The following is a 22,480-nucleotide window of genomic DNA, read 5'->3' as shown; positions in this document are numbered from 1 at the left end:
GGGGGTTATGGGGAAAATGCAGGAGTACGGGGATGAAAAAAATATCAGCCATGATTGAATGGCGGAGCAGACTCGATGGGCCGAATGGCCTAATTCTGCTCCTATGTCTCATGGAATGGCTTACCCGCCGGTTCTTCCAGCTGCAGTAAACTCCTTGGGACTCCCAATATTTTTCTCCCCACCATGCTCAAAAACGTTGCTACCACGAGATTGTCGGCTGTCCAATTCGCTGTGATAAAGGTGCTGAATCATTCTATGTAGGCCGACCTTGCCTCAACCTCTTCATCAAACATCCCAATGGTCCTGAACTTTCCACCATTTCTCTTGGCGGTGACAGGGTTTCCCACCTCTGAAAACCGGGCCCAAAGCCTTTTCCACCCGCGGTAACTCTTCTGCTAACCATGGCCACCCGATGACCAAAGGAATCCTTCACTCACCCCACAGTCCCTGTGGAGAGCAGCCTCGGAGCAGCATCCGAGTCTGTTTGCTTGTTACCTTCCTGCACTGTCTTCCCGATGCTTTTCCTGGACAGCCTCGAGGTCCTACCTGCCCTCCCAGGCTTCTGGTACTTGTCGTGGAACCATTGATGGTCAGTGGCGAAAGTCCCCACTCCTTCTTTGCGGCCGTCGAAATGGACCAAGCGTCGTCACCTGTTTCAAATCTGGGACGACTGAGTAATCCCTATGAATCATTGCAAGACAGGCTTCAGGAATAACAGTGGTTTGGAATCATGGAATCCTACCGTGCAGAAGGAGGCCATTGGGCCCATCGAGTCTGTACCGACCACAATCCAACCCAGACCCTATCCTCATAACGCCATGCATTAACCAAAGCTTGTTCCCCTAACACTAAGGGGCAATTTAGCATGGCCAATCCATCTAACCCACACGTCTTTGCACTGTGGGAGGAAACCGGAACACCCGGAGGAAACCCACGCAGACGCGGAGAATGTGCAAACTCCACACAGATGGAGAATGTGCAAACTCCACACTGACGGTGACCCAAGCCAGGAATCGAACCTGTGTCCCCGGCACTGTGAGGATCCAATGCTAACCACTGTGCCACCGTGCCTCCCTATTTATTGAGAACTCTGCTCCCTTCACTGTTCAGCAGACAACTGATCTGAAAGGGCAGATCCTAAGCTGGTCACCCCACATCCAGTTTCACTTGACCTGTTCTTTTAAAGGGGCTACACCCCGTGTACATAACACAAACCTCTGATAATCCCATGTCCCTCCCGAGCCACTCCGAGTAAGGACATGGGGATCCTGTGCTTTTGTCTTGTCCCATCATCACTTTTGATATTTCATCGCTCCTGTAATTCCATTTTGTCCGTTCTTTGTTTCTTCCCCAGTCACCCACCCCACTGCTGTCACTTCAAGCCTCTCAATTCACTGCCATTTCACAGTTCTAATGAAAGCTCAAACTATACCTCTGTTTCTTTCTCAGAAATATTTACCCAACCTGCTGAGCATTTCCAGTATATTATTTTATATTTCATTTCCTGCATTAATAGTATTTCTTCATTTTTTATCAATGCAAATTCTGCTTTTTGAATGATTCTGTTATTAACAGTGTTCGTTAAAACACTGCTGATTTACCCTGATTCCTGTTATTTTTCTCTCTGATTTCCATGTTGAACAGTAACACTCACAGGTTCTTGTGCTGAGGATCTCGCCTCTGCTCTCAGTACAACCCAGTTACTGAGGATTCTGAACCTGGATACAAACTCCTTCACAGACCAATGTGTCCCCGCTCTCTGCCACCTCATACAGACCTGCAGGAGTCTGGAGCTGATTGCGTGAGTGTTTGTGTTAATTTTCAGTGTAATTGTTAAAATATATATGGGATTTTAAAATATAAATTAGTCTGAATCTTATAGACAGTGGCAATGATATCTAGATTGCCACTGTGCGTGAAAATTCTCCCATCCTGAAACTGTTGTATATTTCTTCCAGGACTTTCAGCACAGTGACCCCAGGGAGCTCTATCAGAGCAGGGTAAAGCCGGGGAAGAGAGAGAGAGTACACGCCCTATTTACAGGGAGCTTCTTCGGAGCAGAGTAGAGTTGGGGGAGAGAGCACACTCCCTATTTACAAGAGTAGATGCTATATGGTAAGGTTAAAGATCCAGACAATTAATGTTAGTTGAAGGTGGAGTGAATGGTTAGTAATAGGCCTGGAGAGAGGTTGGCAGTATAGTTCAGCTGGTTGGGTGATAGTCCTGTTGGCTTGTGGGGTTAGTCATGGATTTAGTCATGATGGTTGGGGTTCGTAGAATAATGGAATCGCTAAAGTGCAGACGAAGGCATTTTAGCCCATCAAGTCTGGCCCGACTCTCTGAAAGATTATCTTATACAGGTCATCTTACCCTGCTCACATGCCCTGTTGATCCCCCTAACCTGCACAACTTGGGACATTAAGGGGCCTGTTAGCTTAGCCAATCCGTGCAATCTAGTTATACGGTTGGGGTCTCGTCACATCTGTTGAGTGGTGGGGGATTGGAGAAGGTAGAGGTGCTAGGTTGGATCGAGGGTAATGAGGATAACTTAAGAGGCGTAGTCAGGTCAGGAGAGGATGGGTTGGGGTGTAGTGAAGTTTGGAGGTTAGTCTAAGTAGCTAAATGGGAGCAGTTGGGGGAGGTAATTGGGTTGATGTGTTGGTTGGGGGTAGTTGAGGTGAATCGAGGTGCTAATCCGATTGTGGGAGGTGTCGTATGGTGATCGATGGGATTGGGGTCAGTGATTGGGAGACACGGTTGGGGATTTATTCAGGTATTAGGCCAGTGTGCTGTCTAACATTACCTGAGCAACTATCCAGGTAAGTCGTGTGGATCTGTCCCAATTCTGTGGCTCTATCTCAGAGTCAGAAACATGCACACAGGGTCCTGGGCAGTAGGGGAATTTATCAATGGGTATTTAAACATTAGGGACAATTCCCACCCAGATCCATGCCAGGACATCCACAGGATCCTGATGCTCATCATCAGCCGTATGTCTGGTCTCTGACGATCCAGCGACCAGAAGATTAATCCCATTAACTCCAGTTTCCTGTTATTTACATTATTGTTCCATCTGTTTATTTCCTGTTTCATTTCTAATCTGTTTCAGTCTGGAGGAGAATCAGTTCAGTTCAAATGGAAAAAGACACCTGGAGTCACTGCAGGAATCCAGACGAGGATTGCGTGTGACAGTGTGAACATTTCAACTGATAAACATTGCTGCTGCATCGGTTACAGTGAATTCCTGAATTGTGAAGATCTTCGGCAGCCCTTTCCAAACCCTTCATTCCTGCCCACCTCCCTCCCTATTTCATCAGCCCCTCCAGCCAGGCTGTGATTTTCCTGCCTAACTGGTTTGGTTGAGATTCCCAGCTGGAAAACTGTATGCAGTTTTATTCTCCACATTGGTTTCCAGCAATTTTTCATTCATTGTTAAAACAGCAATGTGTTGTCAGTGTTCCTAGCACCAAAGTCTTCACTCCCTTTCAAAAGGGAGCTGCAAAAGTAATTCTCCACAGAAAGAAGTGAGCGTGTGTGATGCTGACTAATCCAGCAGAGGATAGATTGGTAAAGGCCTTGTCAGAGATTTCTCTCTTATCTGAATGAATTAAAGGCTTCACAAGCATCTCCTCAAATCCTCTTTTCACTCACTTGTGATTAAAGTAATACAATGCCCCCATCTGCTGGCCACTCACAGCTACTGCATGTGTTCTTTGTGAGCCTCAAAGAAGTTCAATAACTCCCATGTCTGCACCTGGTTGTTGAAGAGCAAATACTGAAGAATATTGTCAGGGGTTGAAGTTTGCAGCATGAACCTCAGCTGGTGCATTTATCCTTTATCACCAGACACTGTACATGAACTCTGTTCCCTCATTCCCCATGGGAGATATTGTCTGCAGTTTATAATTGGGGATTAAGGAGAAACAAAATAGATGGGGGAGTTGCGATGCTGATTAGGGAGCACAGCAGGAGGGGTCTTGTACTGAAGAATTATGGGTGGAGCTCAGGGATAGGAAGGGTGTCATCACAATATTGGGAGTGTATGATAGACTTCCCAACAGCCTGCAGGAGATAAAGGAGCAGTTCGAGGCATAGAGGTTTAAAAAGAACATAAGAAATAGGAACAGGAGTAGGCCATCTAGCCCCTCGAACCTGCCCCGCCATTCAATAAGATCATGGCTGATCTGAAGTGAATCAGTTCCACTTACAGCATGGAAACAAGCCCTTTGGCCCAACTTGTCCATTCTGCCCTTTTTTTTTAAAAACCCCTAAACTAATCCCATTTGCCCATATTTGGCCCATATCCCTCTATACCCATCGTACCCATGTAACTATCTAAATGCTTTTTAAAAGACAAAATTGTACCCGCCTCTACTACTAGCTCTGGCAGCTTGTTCCAGACACCACTCTGTGAAAAAATTGCCCCTCTGGACACTTTTGTATCTCTCCCCTCTCACCTTAAACCTATACCCTCTAGTTTTAGACTCCGCTACCTTTGGGAAAAGATATTGACTATCTAGCTGATCTGTGCCCCTCATTATTTTATAGACCTCTATAAGATCACCCCTCAGCCTCCTATGCTCCAGAGAAAACAGTCCCAGTTTATCCAGTCTCTCCTTATAACTCAAGCCATCAAGTCCCGGTAGCATCCTAGTAAATCTTTTCTGCACTCTTTCTAGTTGAATAATATCCTTTCTATATTAAGATGACCAGAATTGCACACACTATTCCAAGTGTGGCCTTACCAATGTCTTGTACAACTTCAACAAGACATTCCAACTCCTGTATTCAATGTTCTGACCGATGAAACCAAGCATGCCGAGTGCCTTCTTCACCACTCTGTCCACCTGTGACTCCACTTTCAAGAAGCTATGAACATGTACCCCTAGATCTCTTTGTTCTGTAAGGCTCCCCAACGCCCTACCATTAACTGAGTAAGTCCTGCCCTGGTTCAATCAACCAAAATGCATCACCTCGCATTTGTCTAAATTAAACTCCATCTGCCATTTGTCAGTCCACTGGCCCAAATGATCAAGATCCAGTTGCAATTGGAGATAATTTCACTGTCCACTATGCCACCAATCTTAGTGTCATCTGCAAACTTACTAACCATGCCTTCTATATTCTCATCTGAATCATTAATATAAATGACAAATAACAGTGGACCCAGCACTGATCCCTGATGCACACTGCTGGTCACAGGCCTCCAGTTTGAAAAGCAACTCCACAACACCCTCTGGCTTCTGTCAATAAGCCAATTGTGTATCCATTTAGATACCTCACCCTGAATCCCGTGAGATTTAATCTTATGCAACAACCTACCATGTGGTACCTTGTCAAAGGCCTTGCTAAAGTCCATATAGACAACCTCAACTGCACTGCCCTCATCTACCTTCTTGGTTACCCCTTCAAAAAGGTTGTGTTGTGAGATAATGAAAAATTGTGAAAAAAAACAGGATAGTTGTAGTGGGTGACTTTAACTTCCCCTATATTGACTGGGACTCCCTTATAGCCAGGGCTTGGATGGAGAGCAATTTGTTATGTCCAGGAAGGCTTTTTGATACAGTGTGTTGACAATCCAACCACGAGGGGGACATATTAGACTCGGTAATGCGTAATGAGCCGGGCCAGGTGATCTGTGGGTCAGTGGTGAGCATTTTAGGCTTGGTGACCATAATTCCATAAGATTTCAGATAGTCATGGATAAGGGCACGGTGACGCAATGGTTAACACTGCTGCCTCACAGTGCCAGGGATCCAGGTTCGATTCCTGGTTTGGGTCTCTGACTGTGTGGCGCTTGCACATTCTCCCCCTGTCTGCATGGGATTCCTCCGGGTGCTCTGGTTTCCTCCCACAGTCCAAAGATGTGTGAGTTAGGTTGATTGGCCATGATAAATCGTCCCTTAGTGTCAGGGGGACTTGAAGGGTAAACATGTGAGGTTATGGGGATAGGACCAGGGTGGGATTGTTGTCAGTGCAGCCTCAATAGGCTGAATAACCACCTCCTGCACTGTAGGATTTTATTATTCTATGACAAGGGTGAGGGTGCTTAATTGGGCGAGGGCCAATTACTTCCAAATTATCCAAGAACTGAGGAATGTAAATTGGGAGTGCTATTTGAGGGCAAATCCACATTTGACATGTGGGAAGCTTTTAAATGTCAGTTGATTGAAATGCAGGGCAGGCATGTCCCTGCAAAAATGAAGGAAAGAAATGGCAGTATTTGGGAACCATGGATGACAAGGAAAATTGTATGCTCAGTCAAAAGGAAGCATATGACAGGTCGAGGCACCTAAAAACTGACAAAGTCCTTGAGGTGTACAGTGAAAGTAGGAAGGAACTTAAGCGTGGAATTAGAAGGACTAAAGAGGCTAGCAGGGTCAAGGATAATCCCATGGTTCATTATGCATTTATTAGGAGCATGAAGGTAGCAAGAGAAAGAGTAGATCCACTCGAGGACAATGGAAGGAAGTTATGCATAGAGCCACATGAAGTGGGTGAGATCTTCAATGAGGACTTCATATCAGTGTTCACCAAGGAAAAAGTCATGATGGATGTTGCGGTCAGGGAAAGGTGTGTGAACACTCTGGAGAATGTTGATATATCAAAGGTGAAAGTGCTGAGTATCCTAAGTTGCATTAATGTAGACAAGTCGCCGGCGCCACATGGAATCTATCCCAGATTACTGCAAGGCAAGGGAAGAAATATCTGGGGCTTTAACAGATATCTTCACATCCTCTTTGATCACAGACGAGGTTCCAGAGGACAGGAAAATAGCCAATGTCCTTTCCTTGTTTAAGAAAGGAAGCAGGGATAATCCAGGAAATTATAGCACGGTGAGCCAGACTTCAGTGGTGGGGAAGCTGAGGGACAGAATATATGAACACTTGAAAGAAAATGGATTAGTTAGTGACAGGCCGCATGGTTTCATACAGGGAACATCATGTCTCACCAACTTGGTTGAATTTTTTGAAAAGGTGACAAAGATAATTGATGAGAGAAGGGCTGTAGATGTAATTTATATAGACATTAGAAAGGCATCTGACAAGGTCCCACATGGCAGTCTGGTACAAAAACTAAAATCAGATGTGATTCGGGGTGGGCTGGCTTATAGAATACAGTAAGCTTGCTTATAGAATACAGTAAGAAGTCTCACAACACCAGGTTAAAGTCCAACAGGTTTATTTGGTAGCAAAAGTGGTGTTTGCTACCAAATAAACCTGTTGGACTTTAACCTGGTGTTGTGAGACTTCTTACTCTGTTTATCCCAGTCCAACGCCGGCGTCTCCACATCTTGGTTATCGAAGACAGAGAGCAGTGGTAGAAGGAAGTTTTTCAGAATGGAGATCTGCAGCTAATGGTGTTCTGCAGGGATCAATGCTGGGACCTCTTGAGGAAACTCATGGGCTGTCTGATTAGTAAGTTTGCGGCGGCACAAAGATTGCTGGAGTTGCTGGGAATTGTTTTAGGATACAACAATCCATCACGCAAACCAGCCTGCCATCCATTGACTCTACACTTCCCACTGCCTTGGCAATGCAGCCAGCATAATTAAGGACCACATGCACCCCGGACATTTTTCCACCTTCTTCCGTCGGGAAAAAGATACAAAAGTCTCAGGTCACGTACCAACCAACTCAAGAACAGCTTCTTCCCTGCTGCTGTCAGACTTTTGAAGGGACTTTTGTTTTGTATTTTTATTCCCATTCAATCAAATCAAGTCCAATTCAGAGTCTCAACAAGTTGAGGCATTCCCGATCCAAGCTGACAAGACAAGGCTCTCACCTCCTGTCTTGGGCTTGATCTACATGATCCAAGCTGATTGGAGTAGGCATAGCTCATCCTCCAAGATTTGATCTCACTTGCATCTTAGCCAAAAGGCCGAGATGCCGCTTTTAAAAATTGCTTCAAATGAAGCTAAAATGTAACCTAATGACTTCAACCAAGCACAGCATGTCGATACTACACTTGATCTTAGCCAAAAGACTGAGAAGACCTTGCATTAAGTTGATCTGTCTCTGTACCCTAGCTATGAATGTAATACTACATTATTTAAGTAGCTGCATCCACCTGTGTGGAGCCAGAGAAAATGGGCTAGGTATTAAATGAGTACTTTTGTCAGTATTCACCAAAGACAAGAACTTGGTGGATGATGAGTCTGGGAAAGGGTGTGTAGATAGTTTGAGTCAAGTTGAGATCAAGAAGGAGGAGGTATTGGGGTTCTTGGAAAAGGCTGGAAGTGTCAATTACAAGGGGGCACAGGTTCAAGGTGAGAGAGGGAAAGTTTAAGGGAGATGTGTGGGGGATGTTTTTCGTGCAGAGATTGGTGGGTGCCTGGAACATGCATCTGGAGGAGGTGGACGATGCAGGCACATTAGCAAAATTTAAGAGGCATCTGTGTGGGTGCGTGAATAGGGAGGGAATAGAGGAATACAGACCAAGTAAGGGCAGAAGGTTTTTTTTAGTTTAGTTAGGGCATTATGATTGACACAGGCTTGGAGGGCCGAAGGGCTTGTTCCTGTGCTGTACTTTTCTTTGTTCCCTTATTTCAGAGTGTAATGTGTACATTTGCTGCAGATATCAGACACTAATCCCATTCATACGAGGAATGGGTAAACTTTGCTGCACTCTATTTCCTGTGTCAGTCATTGTCAATGTTTCCAAAAGGGAGAATGCTGAAAAATGTCAGCAGGTCTGGCAGCATCTGTGAGAGAAAAGTGCTGACGTTTCGAGTCCAGCTGACCCTTTGTCAAAGCTAAAAGGCATAGAAAGTGGGAGGTATTTATACTGTAGGTAGAGGGAATGAAAGATGAGCCATAGCCACAAAACCAAGGGGAAAGGCTGCTAATGGCAGCCCATAGAGATAAGAGGTGTGACTGGCCAAACATTTCAGATGTGAAGCTGAAATCAGCAGGTAAACTGGCAGATGAAGATGTGTGGGGGAGGGGGGAGAGATAGGTTGGAGGAAGGTAAAATTGAGAAAAAAGGGGAATCATAGGGCGGGAGAAGGTAGGAAAATAGGGGAAAGAGTGGGGGGGTTGCGGAAGGAGTTGCGGGGGGGAGAAAAATAAATAAAGACAATAAAAAGGTAGAGCACAGTTGAAAATTAAATAAAATGAAAACAAAGGGTTTGCAGTGGGGTAGAGGTAATCATCTGAAGATGTTGAATTCAATGTTGAGATGGGAAGGCTGTAATGTGCCTGGCCGCAAGATGAGATGCCGTTCCTCCAGTTTGCATTTAGCTTCACTGGAACATTGCAGCAGGCCAAGGGCAGACATGTGGGAATGGGAGCAGGATCATGTGTTAAAATGGCAAGCAACAGGAAGGTCAGGGTCCTGATTGTGCACATTCAGAAGGTGATCAGCAAAGCGATCACCCAGTCTACATTTGGTCTCTCCAATATAGAGGAGACCCCATTCAGAGCAGTGAATGCAATAGACCAAATTGAAAGAGGTGCAAGTGAAACACTGCTGCAGTTACCAGATATCTTGGGTGTAACAACATTTGCAAACCATCATTTGTAAATGATGTTCTTTATATTGTCTGAATCCAACCCTTTTGAAATGTAGTCAGTCTTAATTAGGAAATCGGCAAGCTTATTTCAGAGCGAGGGGGCTACAGATACAGAGCCATTGAGATGCAGAAACAGAATGAGATTGTGCTGTGCATGTTTCAGAGCTGATACTGAGGGACATATTGGATGTATGGCAGGAGATGGGAGTGAATCATTCTCTTTTATCTACAGTTTACTGGACGTGAACAGAAGCTGATATTTAGACACACACAATAACAACTTGCATTGTATTACAGAATCAATTTACAAAGCTTTATTTAGAATCCCTACAGTGCAGAAGGAGGCCATTCGGCGAATCGACCACATTGACTTTTACCCTATCCCCATAACCCCATAACTTCCCCTAATCTACACACCTGGGACACTAAGGGACAATTTAGCATGGCAAATCTCAGTAGGTCTGGCAGCATCTGTAAGGAGAGAAAAGAGCTGACATTTCGAGTCCAGATGATCCTTTGTCAAAGCTAAAAGGCATAGAAAGTGGGAGATATTTATACTGTGGGGTGAGAGAATGAAAGATGAGTCATAACCACAAAACCTAGGGGAAAGGCTGCTAATGGCAGTCCATAGAGAGAATAGGTGTGAAGAAGCCCTGCTCATTTTTGGACTGCTGGAGGAAACTGGAGCACCCAGAGGAAAGCCATCAAGACATGGGAAGAATGTACAAACTCCATGCAGAGAGTCACCTGAGGCCATAATTGAACCAGGATCCATGGTGCTGTGAGCCAACAGTGCTGAAGACGATGTCACCCTGTAATCTCAGCATTTAAGTAACTGCATCCATCTGCGTGGAGCCAGAGAAAATGGGCTAGGTATTAAATGAGTACTTTTGTCAGTATTCACCAAAGAGAAGAACTTGGTGGATGATGAGTCTGGGAAAGGTGTAGATAGTTTAAGTCATGTTGAGATCAAAAAGGAGGAGGTATTGGGGTTCTTGAGAAACATTAAGGTAGATAGGTTCCCAGGGCCTGATGCGATATACCCCAGAATACCGAGAGGCAAGGGGGGGAATTGCTGGGGCCTTGAGAGAAATCTTTGTATCCTCAATAGCTACAGGGGAGGTCCCAGAAGATCAGAGAATAGCAATGTTCTTCCTTTGTTTAAGAAGTGTAGCAAGAATAATCCAGGTTCTCCCGGCCGGTGAGACTTACGTCAGTGGTTGGGAAATTATTGGAGAGGATTCTTTGAGACAGGATTTATTCCCACTTGGAAATAAGTGGACTTATTAGTGAGAGGCAACATGGTTTTGTGAATGGGAGGTTTTGTCTCACTAACTTGATCGAGTTTTTCGAGGAAGTGACGAAGATGATTGATGAGAGTCGGGCAGTGGATGTTGTCTACATGGACTTCAGTAAGGCCTTTGACAAAGACCCTCATGGCAGACTAGTTCAGAAGGTGAAGTTGCATGGGATCAGAGGTGAGCTGGCAAGGTGGATACAAAAATGGCTCGGTCAAAGAAGACAGAGGGTAGAAGTGGAAGGATGCGTTTCTGAATGGAGGGCTGTGACAAGTGGTGTTCCTCAGGGATCAGTGCTGGGACCTTTGCTGTTTGTAATGTATATAAATGATTTGGAGGAAAATGGAACTGGATTGATTAGTAAATTTGCAGATGACACAAAGGTTGGTGGATTTGCCGTGAGCAGTCAAGGCCATCAGAGGATACAGCAGGATATAGATTAGTTGGCGACTTGGGCGGACAGGTGGCAGATGGAGTTTAATCCGGACAAATGTGAGGTAATGCATTTTGGAAGGTCTAATACAAACAGGAAATGTACACTAAATGGCAGAGCTCTTAAGAGTATTTATAGTCAAAGGGACCTGGGTGTACAGGTACACAGGTCACTGAAAGTGGCAATGCAGGCGGAGAAGGTAATCAAGAAGGCATGCAGCATGCTTGCCTTCATCGGCCGGAGCATTGAGTTTAAAAATTGGCAAGTCATGTTGCAGCTTTATAGAACCTTAGTTAGATTGTATTTGGAATATAGTATTCAATCCTGGTCGCCACACTACCAGAAGGATGTGGAGGCTTTGGAAAGGATACAGCAAAATTTACCAGGATGTTGCCTGGTACGGAGGGCATCAGCAGAGGTTGGAGAAACTTGTTCTCACTGGAACGGTGGAGGGTGAGGAGTGACCTGATGGAAGTCTACAAGATTATGAGAGGCATGGATAGAGTGGAATATCAGAAGCTTTTTCCCAGGGTGGAAGAGTCAATTACTAGCGGGCACAGGTTTAAGGTGCGAGGGGCAATGTTTAAAGGGGATGTACGAGGTAGATTTTTTACACAGAGGGTGGTGGGTGCCTGGAACACGTTGCTGGGGGAGGTAGTGGAAGTGGATACAATAGTGCCTTTTAAGGGGTGTCTTGACAAATACATGAATAGGATGGGAATAGTGGGATATGGTCCCCGGAAGGGTAAGGGATTTTAGTTAAGTCGGGTAGCATGGTTGGTGCAGGCTTGGAGGGCTGTTCCTGCGCTATGATTTTTTTTGTTCTTTGTTCATTTAAGAAATTGCCGAACTGAAATTGACAACAGCAAAATGTGGGACTGGAAATGTGGAAATATTCGCCCAGGCTCAAATTTTCAAACGCAAATTCATATGTGAAAAAGGGGACGGCTTCAAAACAATAATTTTGTGATTTTTTGGCATGTCGGGGACAGGAATGATTTAATATACAGACGGTTTGAATGGGAGATTCAGGGTTTGGTTTTTGAGAAGGCAAGATTTGGGTTATGTCTCGATGCAGAATCTCTTTCACAGGAAATGTCCTGAAACAATGAAATGTTTTACCAAGATATCAATCACTCTCCAAGTCTCCAGACACAAGGCAGCACAGTGCACAATAGTTAGCACGGTTGTGTCACAGCAGCAGGGACCCGGATTTGATACCCAGTTTGATCGCTGTCTGCATAGAGTTTGCACATTCTCCCCGTATCTGTATATTAAATTATTCCTGTCTCCCGTCATGTTTCAGTTTAAGTTAATTTATTAGTGTACAAGTCTTACATTAACACTGCAATGAAGTTTTTGTGTAATTCCCATTGTTGCTATACTTCGGCGCCTGTTCGGACACACTGAGGGAGAATTTAACATGGCCAATAAACCTAACCAGCAGGTCTTTCGGCACGTTGGAGGAAACTTGAGCACCAGGCGGGAACCCATGCAGATACGGGGAGAATGTGCAAACTCTATGCAGACAGTGATCAAACTGGACATCAAATCCGGGTCCCTGCTGCTGTGACACAACCGTGCTAACTATTGTGCACTGTGCCGCCTTGTGTCTGGAGACTTGGAGAGTGATTGATATCTTGGGAAAACATTTCATTGTTTCCGGGCATTTCCTGTGAAAAAGATTCTGCATCGAGACATAACCCAAATCTTGCCTTCTCAAAAACCAAACCCTGAATCTCCCATTCAAACAGTCTTTATAAATTGTCTTGATGTCCCTTTGCATCCTCCTCACAACACACATTTCCACTCACCTTTGTGTAATGTACAAAATTGGAATTATTACATTGGTTCCTAGATCCAAATCATTGACATACGTTGTGAAATGCTGGGGCCCTAAGTACTGATCCGTGTGGTAGCCTGCTAGGTACAGCCTGCCAACGTGAGATTCTCTGTTCTCTGCCCAATAGTAATGCTTAATCCATGGCACAATTTTTCCTCCTATCCAATGTGCTTTAATTTTCCTCACAACCTCCTGTGAGTGACTTTGTCAAAAGCCATTGGTCTGAAGTGTCCATTTTTCATATTCTTTAGAATAGATTCTAGCATTTTCCTTACTACCTGTTGTACGTCTAAATGTCAGTCATTCAATCTTTTGTTTCTCCCTCCCATCTTAAATAATAGGGTGACATTTGTTAACTTTCAATTAACTTGAACCGCTCTGCCATCTTTAACATTTTGGAGGAGGATCACCAATGCATTCACTAGCTCCACCACTACCAACTACTTTCAACATTTTGTGATGTAGAATATTAGATTCTGGGGACTTATAGATTTCGGCCCCATTAATTTATTCAATACAACCTTCTTACTAATACAATAGAACTTCAATTTCTCAGCATCCATAGTCTCGTAGATCTTGGATGCTGCAACAATTCTTGTGTCTTTCTCAGACACAAAAATAATCATTTTGTTTCTCTGACATTTCTTCGTTCCTGCCTATAGATTCTCATGACTCTGCCTGGAATGGTCTCATGTTTACTAAACTTCACGTTGGTAGATACAGAGTAAATCTCCCTCTACACTGTCCCCATCAAATTTTCCCAGGACAGGAACAGTGCGAGGTGAGACAGAGTAAAGCTCCCTCTACACTGTCCCTATCAAACACTCCCATGACAGGTACAGTACGGGGCTAGTTTCAGAATAAAACTCCCTCTACACTCTCCCCATTACTACTCCCAGGACATGTATAGCACGGGATTAGATATCGAGTAAGTTTCCCTGTACACTGTCCCCAAGAAACAATTCCAGGGCAGCTAGAGCACAGTTCTAGAAGCAGTGTGAAGCTGCCTCGACACCACCCCCATCAAATACTGCCAGTTTACGTACAGTGCGGTAAGATGCAGAGTAAAGCTCCCTGAACACTACCCCCATCAAAGACTCCCAGGGCAGGTGCAGCACGGGGTTAGTTGTGGAGTAAAGCTCCCATTACACTGTCCCCATCAAACACTTCCCATCATGCAGTATAAAGATTAACAGGTTGACCTCCCTTGATTGGGGCAATAGCTGCCAGACCTTGTTCTTGTTACTGTTAGTATGGCCTGACATGGAATGTCTGCAATAAACCAGTGAGTCTGCTCTGCAGACATATGGCTGGCTAAACAGTGCAGCTTTCATGGGTTTGGGGCTCGAACGCACGTGCGACCCCTCGGGGATCGTCCCGTGGCGAAGGGGATTGTGCTGAAGCCAGTGGCACTCCTAACTCAAGGACGCCCCAACTGTCAGAAGGAACCCAAAAACCCCTACCCCAATGGAAGCCTCATCTCCCCCACCGAGCGCACCGCAGACGTTGGTGTGCTCGGTGGTACTCCCCTCCTCACTCCCCTTCACTCGTGCTGCTCCGAACCCAAACTTTTATCGGCCATCGGTGAATCATGCCAGCGTGATGTCACACCGAAAAGGTGTGAAACATTTGGGAGGGCGGGAGCAGCTGTGCTGAGCTCACCACTGATACTGAAATCCATTCAAACACATGCTAATGAGCCTCGCACTCATTTTGGGCATGAAGTGGTTCACACCAGGGAAGAAATGTCTTGGGACATAGCAAATCACTTGATGCTGGGCACGATTCTGAATTTTGGCCTTCGAAGCTATTTTCCAATTTACCACGCTGATGGACTGGAGGAAATAGATGGTAAGATCGCACCCAATCTTTCAGTATATATCTAAAACAAACAGCATTTCAGGAAAAAAATACAAGTTTCCATGATCTGCGCCCGAGTTCTCCGACAAGTTTCACCTCTGCAATTGCCTCCAGCTTTGTGGCATTCTTTCAGTTTTTCAACGAAATAGAAAGGAATTAATATCATATCAACTTCTATGAATCACAGAATCCCTACAGTGCAGAAAGAGGCCATTGGCCTCATTGAATTTGCACTGATTCTCCGACAGAGCTTCCCATCTTTTCCCATAACCACATATATTTACCTTGCTACTTTCCTTAACTTACATATCTTGGGACACTAAGGGGCAATCCAGCATGGTCGGTCCACACAGAAAGCACATCATTGGAGTGTGGGCGGCAACTGCAGCACCTGGAGAAAACCAATGCAGATACGGCGAGAATATACAAACTCCACACAGACAGTAAGCCAAGTCGGAATTGAAGCCGGTTCCCTGGTGCTATGATGCAGCAGCGCTAACCACTGTGCCACCGTGCCGCCAAATCTCGAGCGTACAACTGTGTGTAGTAAATGGAACAGGAGACATGGACACAATGTTTCGTTTACCAAAATAGGATTCTCGAAACCAGATTACTCACAGACCTCTAAGTGTGAGTGAATAGAAAGACATGGAGTCCAGGACTGTGCACAGTACTCCAAGTGCGATCTAAGCAACGAATATGGAGACTTTTCCTGTGCATTGTACACGAGCTAAAGTCTAACACAGAGTTGAGAGATTGAGAGACCTCCTGTTGAGCCAAAAAAATCATCTTCGATTTCCAACTGAAGTTAAAAATGCTTTTGCATCTTTGCCACAATTAAGTAAGTACCAACACCAGCAATCCAGGTTCCAAAATGCTGTGCTTTACAGATCATTCACTGAGCTCTGTGGACAGACACAATGAGATAACTGGAGCTCGGATGTTCATTATGCAAATTAAGAGAGCTTTTCATCGTTTATAATCGCAAAAAAAAGGCGATGATAGGCTCCACCTTGGGCATATGAAAGGAACAGTTATCTAATGGAGCCGAACTGTAACTTGAATGACAACCTCATTGTCTATTCTAACATTGACTGATATTATTTAGCTGGAAGACTTGTCTCACTAACGATGAACATGACGAGATTTTGATGAATTTTTCACTGTGTCTGAGGCTAGAATTATTCTGCTGAGAACGGGGACATCTGGATATCGTTTTGGCTCTTTGGAAGTAATACCAAATTCTGCCTCTTCAATCTCTTCACTTTCACTGTTGTCCGACCATTCTTTTCCCTTTCAATGAGGAATTCATTTCCTCCTTTGAAACTGACTATGGAATCTACATCGATTGTGATTTCAGCCACCTCATTCCAGATCCCAACAACTTGCTGTGTAAAGTGAGCTGCCCATTATTTTCCATGCAGTGATTTTACTCGTTATCTTCAATTAGGTTCCGAATACTTCACTCTGCAAATACCTCACTGGTCCTACTGAAAGCAGAGTTTTACAATTTCCTTGTTGCCCTTGGGCAAATATTGACCTGACCATCTGTATCCATTAAATAGACGATTATGATAATATGTCACTGATGTTTTTGGCGATTTCTGCTGGAAACAATGTTTCCCACCATACAACAGTGGTGACACGTCAACATTAACTCACTGTCTGTAGAGCATGTTGGGACATCCTGGGGTTTACAAAGACGTTATAGAACTGTCTTCATGGCATTTTCTGTATTTCCAGCCTTATCCTTCTGCTCTATCTGTCTCTTCATCTTAGTCTCTCACACTCCCCCTTCTCTGTCATTACCTATCACATTCTTATTCTCTCGCACTCTCTGCCTCTCTCCATTCTTTGCTGATCATTCTATCCCAGCCTGAACCTTGATCATTTTCTGTTGCTCTATCTCAATCTGTTCTTTTGTTTCTCTATCTCTGTTTATACTTTATTCTGTCGCCCTTTTATCTTCCTCTCATGCTGTCTGTCCATGTCCCTCTCATACTGCCGTGCCCATCTTCCCAGGTAGTGAAATATTTTTCATTGAAGCCGTTGTAAGCTTTGTTAAATATTTGTCTCTGAAGTGGAATTCCCCTTCAGAGTTGCCATTCTGCCTATCATCCTTCAGATAGGGTATGAAGAATCATCTATCCTTGAACATGAACAAGCAGCTTGCTGCTGCCTGTTTGTGGGGAAACACGCAGTCAAGAAGTGGGTGTCCAAATATCATCTCATTAATTCACTAAATATTGTAAAATACTGCGAGCCGATCTTTTCTGAACAGAATGTATGAACACTGAACAATGTACACTCTGAACATGTGTGATCTTCATCAGAGTTTGGTACATCTGTGAACATTTTTTTGGAAGACATGTTACAGGAAAGACAAAAATTTCTTACTCATTCATAATTGCTCCTTGAGGTGATCATGGCAATCCTCCACAGGGTCTCTTACAAAATGATATATCAATTGCTCCCACTTTTTTCTGCTCCATGCTCATTACCATGCAATATTCCCCCTCTCAATTATTTTATTCCATTTCCTTTGCTGAATGTCAGCATTGCATCTACCTCCAATCAGATGTCAGGGGCAGATTTCCAAATCACAACTCATTGCAGAAACAGAAATTCTTATCAGCTTCCAACTGTTTATTTTGTCAAAGAAGTAAAATCTCTCTCTCTGTTATCCTAATCTCCCATCTTTCAACATTTCCCACACCCGCTATGGGATAAAGAGTTTGGGGAGCTCTCCCTGGTTTTCTGACTCTAATGGTTACCAATTGACCAATGTCACCATAACAAAATATCTGGTCAGTAGCACTTCACTGCTAGTGGGGGGTTGTTGTACAAAAAAGTGCCACATTTCCTAGGTTACAGCGGTGCCTGTTTTTGACAGAAATATCCTTGTTGTGAATCTCTTTGTAACGCTCTGGTGAAATGTGATATTTACAAAAGCGTCTTTATTTTATTTTCTCTCTTACCTGCATCTCTTCATATGTGTCAATTTGTCACGTTCTGCCCCTTTGTCTCTATCTGCCCCTTCTCCATTTTACCATTTGAATTCTGGTGAAATGTGATATTTACAAGCAGATCTTTATTTTATTTTAAACCAGTTTTTATTAAACATTTAAATGTCAGGATCAAAAGCATTACAAATTAAAAATAGCAAAAAATACAAATGTACAATTGAGACAAGACAAATCTCTTTCGACCCAAAGGGAGATATCTGATTTCACCTATATATATCAAATGAGATATGAGGCATTCTTAAAAGATATCTGTCTTCACGCAAAAAATAAGAACGGTTATATATTCTTGTTATCAAATAATACAGTCCAGCTCTTAATTAAAAGCAATTTCATTCTTTCACGGATTTGTTAATCTAACAATGACATGCCCTTCAATCAAATATAGTCTGACATCTTAAAAAGCAGATTTGTTATTTGTCTGTTCTCACTGATTGAATTTATGCCTCGTGAAAAATGGATTCTTGTTGCTAAGTAGCGTGAGGCCTTATTTCTCTTAGTCCTTGCTTTTTCTCTATTTCAAACTGGTTCTTCTTATATCTGATCTTGACCCGCTGTCTGGCTTTCATTCCAGATTATAACACACTCGAGATAATTTATGTTTCAATGCACAATTTCTGTAATCAAGAAGTCCATTTTTGTATAACCTTTTGTTACTACGCTGTCAGATCTTTCATCTTAGTTCGAATTGAATTGCACGTAAGGCCTTGAATTAAATACAATCAACATTCTTTCACGTTAAATGTAATCATTCCAGTAATTTCATATTAAATTTTCAAAGCTATCTCTTTAAACAACATGTTAAAATGTTACTGCTGCTTGGTGAATTAAAAAAAAACAGCTGTTCTGTCTGTTATTAAGTCAATTCCTATATCTAATTCTTCCTATAACTAGTCTCATCTACTGTAAAACCCTATCAGTGCCTGTTATTTGACAGAAATTTGTCGTGAATTTGTTTGTAACATTCTGATGAAATGTGATATTTGCAGGCTTATCTTGATTTTATTTTCTGTCTTTTTCTCCTTCCCTACATCGCCTCGTAAGTGTCAATTTCTCACATTCTCTCATTCTGTCTCTATCTGCTCCTCTTTTGTACCATTTGTTAGCTTCTTGAAATTATTCTATTTCAGAATTTAGCTTCATAATGTTGCAAGATTTTGATCTGTATCTCACGAATGCAACAGCTGAAAGAAAAATGGATGGCGTTTTAGTGTTTTCCCTTTGCATCGCCATTCCCTCTTTTTCCAATGTGCTTACATTAAAGCTCTAGGCTCCTGCCCCACCGCGTCCCCTCTCATTTCATCTATCCACTTCCCTCAACCTGTCATGTCGATCTGCACAGATGGTCCAGCATTTCCCATTTTAAGCTGTAGTTGTTTTGCCAGATGTTTCTCCCGAATCGAAACTACCCCTGACACCAGTTACGATCCTGTTTGGTGGACGTTGTGGTTCAATATGTAATGTTCCTGCAGCTGAGCTGGTGCTGGTTTCAAGTCCCACTCTCGGACATGTTAGCTTTGCAATTATGAATAAACTTTGCCCAGCTTCAAACTGGTTGATATTCAACATTGTCATCTTTCCAAATGTTGAAAACTATTCTCAAAAGTGGGGAAAAGGCTGTGTGATGGGGGCCTTACTGGTTGTGGAAGAGTTGTCACAACCATCACACTTTCAATGATGTGCATTTGAAATGCTGGATTCAAACTCAGTTGTGCCACACATTGAAACATGTCTATACGGAGTATTCGACTGAAGACCCGACCGGGGCCACATTGGAGCATCCTCAGCTTCTGAATCATTGAAACATAGAATCTGGACAGTGCATTAGGAGGCCAGGCAGCTCATTGTGTCTGCATCGACAACAAACCTGCCCTCAGAACTTTCTTCCACTTTTACTATGTGCAATTGATTACAATCTAGTGCATTCACTCAGAGAGTTACTGCTGCAGGGATATCCCCAAGTTTTGAGTTCGGAGAAGGAATTCTGATTAGATTTATGAAGTGCCTGTCACAGATAAAAGAGAAATGAATGCATAGAGAGGGAGAAAGTATGAATATCTGCATGAACTGAAGAGATCAGGAACAGAAAGACGCCATTCAGCCTCTCAACTTTATTCCAAAGTCCATTGAACTTTCGGTTATCCATAAATTGTTTGAAAGACGTGCTGTTTCGTTGCATTGGCCATGCTAAATTCTTCCTCAATGTGCCCAAACAGGTGCTGGAATGTGGTGACTAGTATTTTCACAGGAACTTAATTGCACTGTTAATTTAAACCTACTTGTGACAGTATTAAATAAACTTAAAACCGTATATTTCCCTCGACCACAACAAACTCGCACATCCACCTGATTTTCCTCTTGGTTTCAATTTCACTCCCTTTCCTATATGAAGTCCCATCTCTCTTACTCATTGTAACGATGTGTTTTTTTTATGCAGTCTTTCCTCCCCCTTTCTTCAGCCATAACTCTTCTCATTTCATCTGTCCTTATTCCTGTTTCTTTTCCTTTATCTCATGTATGCGGCATTGAATTGAATGATGGATCTCTATGTCACATCATTTACAACAATGACAAATCACATTCCTGATTGTGGGCAGTTTTTATTCATTAAATGGTTAAATAGATACAGAGTAATTGCAAGGGAGAGAAAAGCATGATTGACAAGGAAAGAATGGGTAAGTGCAAGACATATATGTGCAAAGCAGTTGAAAAGGAATGAATCTGGACAGAGAAAAAGTAATGGCTGGAGAGAGAAATAGCAGAAGAAATCCAGAGAAAGGGAGAAAAAAAAGTCCCTGGAGAGAAATATAGGAGAGCAAAACATAAGAACATAAGAACATAAGAAATAGGAGCAGGAGTAGGCCATCTAGCCCCTCGAGCCTGCCCCGCCATTCAGTAAGATCATGGCTGATCTGGTAGTGGTTTAGTTCCACTTACCCGCCCGCTCCCCATAACCCTTAATTCCCTTATTGATCAGAAATCTATCTACCTGTGACTTAAACATATTTAACGAGGTAGCCTCCACAACTTCAATGAGCAGAGAATTCCAGAGATTCACTACCCTCTGAGAGAAGAAGTTCCTCCTCAACTCCGTCCTAAACTGACTCCCCCTTATTTTGAGGCTGTGTCCTCTAGTTCTTGTTTCCTTTCTAAGTGGAAATAATCTCTCTGCCTCTACCTTGTCTAGCCCCTTCATTAGCTTATATGTCTCTATAAGATCTCCCCTCAGCCTTCTAAACTCCAACGAATACAGGCCCAATCTACTCAATCTCTCCTCATACGCTAAACCCCTCATCTCCGGTATCAACCTGGTGAACCTTCTCTGTATCCCTCCAAGGCCAATACATCCTTCCGCAAATAAGGGGACCAAAATTGCACACAGTGCTCCAGTTGCGGCCTCACCAGTACCTTGTACAATTGCAGCAAGACCACCTTGCTTTTATACTCCATCCCCTTTGTGATAAAGGCCAACATTCCATTTGCCTTCTTGATTACCTGCTGCACCTGCAAACTGAGTTTTGGCGATTCATGCACAAGGACCCCCAGGTCCCTCTGCACAGTAGCATGTTGAAATTTTTCACCATTTAAATAATAGTCCATTTTACTATTATTCCTTCCAAAGTGGATAACCTCACACTTGTCAATGTTATACTCCATCTTCCAGATCCTCGCCCACTCACTTAGCCTATCCAAATCTCTCTGCAGACGTTCCGCATCCTCCACGCAATTCGCTTTCCCACTCATCTTTGTATCATCCGCAAACTTTGTTACCCTACACTCGGCCCCCTTCTCCAGATCGTCTATGTATATGGTAAACAGTTGAGGGCCCAGCACCGATCCCTGCGGCACGCCACTAGTCACCAACTGCCAACCAGAAAAGCACCCATTTACTCCAACTCTCTGCTTCCTGTCAGATAGCCAATCCTCAATCCACGCTAATACTTTACCCCCAACTCCGTGTACCCTAATCTTCTGCAGCAACCTTTTGTGAGGCACCTTATCGAACACCTTCTGGAAATCCAAAAACACCACATCCACCGGTTCCCCTCTGTCAACCGGACTCGTTACATCTTCATAAAAATCCAGTAAATTCGTCAAACACGACTTTCCCTTCATGAATCCATGCTGCGTCTGCTTGATCGAACCATTTTTTTCCAGGTGTCCTGCTATTTCTTCTTTAATGATGGATTCCAGCAATTTCCCAAAACAGGAAGGAAGCTGGAGATAGAGGAAGGTAAATCTAAAATCTGAACGTCATGAAACTGAATCGAAATTTAAGTGAGACAACGTCTTAGTGATATTGTCGCTAGATTATTAATCCAGAAACTCAGTTCATGTTCTGGGGACCCGGCTTCGAGTTCCACGACCGATGGTGGAATTTGAATTCAATGAAAAACATTTGGAATTAAGAATGTACCATTATCGATTGTCAGAAAAAAAACCCATCTGATTCACTAATTTCCTTTAAGGAAGGAAATCTGCTGTCCTTACCTAGTCTGGCCTAAATGT

The 22,480-nt window shown here is 43.4% G+C and overlaps 1 protein-coding gene and 1 long non-coding RNA gene across 2 annotated transcripts in view; both read left to right on the top strand.

Moving 5' to 3' along the window:
* The window catches only part of LOC144493868 (uncharacterized), a 28,001-nt gene extending 24,302 nt beyond the window's left edge, over positions 1-3,699 (top strand). The window contains exons 4-5 of the long non-coding RNA XR_013497801.1: positions 1,645-1,801; positions 3,110-3,699. This is a non-coding gene — a long non-coding RNA (uncharacterized LOC144493868). The remainder of the gene's footprint in view (positions 1-1,644; positions 1,802-3,109) is intronic.
* Positions 3,700-6,232: 2,533 nt separating this feature from the next.
* LOC144493934 (putative G-protein coupled receptor 139) overlaps positions 6,233-22,480 on the top strand; it is a 35,513-nt gene continuing 19,265 nt past the window's right edge. Inside the window, exon 1 of the mRNA XM_078213509.1 lies at positions 6,233-6,610. Coding sequence (XP_078069635.1) covers positions 6,233-6,610 — 378 coding nt within the window. The remainder of the gene's footprint in view (positions 6,611-22,480) is intronic.

Source organism: Mustelus asterias, chromosome 5 (assembly GCF_964213995.1).
Source record: "Mustelus asterias chromosome 5, sMusAst1.hap1.1, whole genome shotgun sequence".
NCBI classification, from domain to species: domain Eukaryota; kingdom Metazoa; phylum Chordata; class Chondrichthyes; order Carcharhiniformes; family Triakidae; genus Mustelus; species Mustelus asterias.
This window is presented reverse-complemented; position numbering and strand designations above follow the sequence as displayed.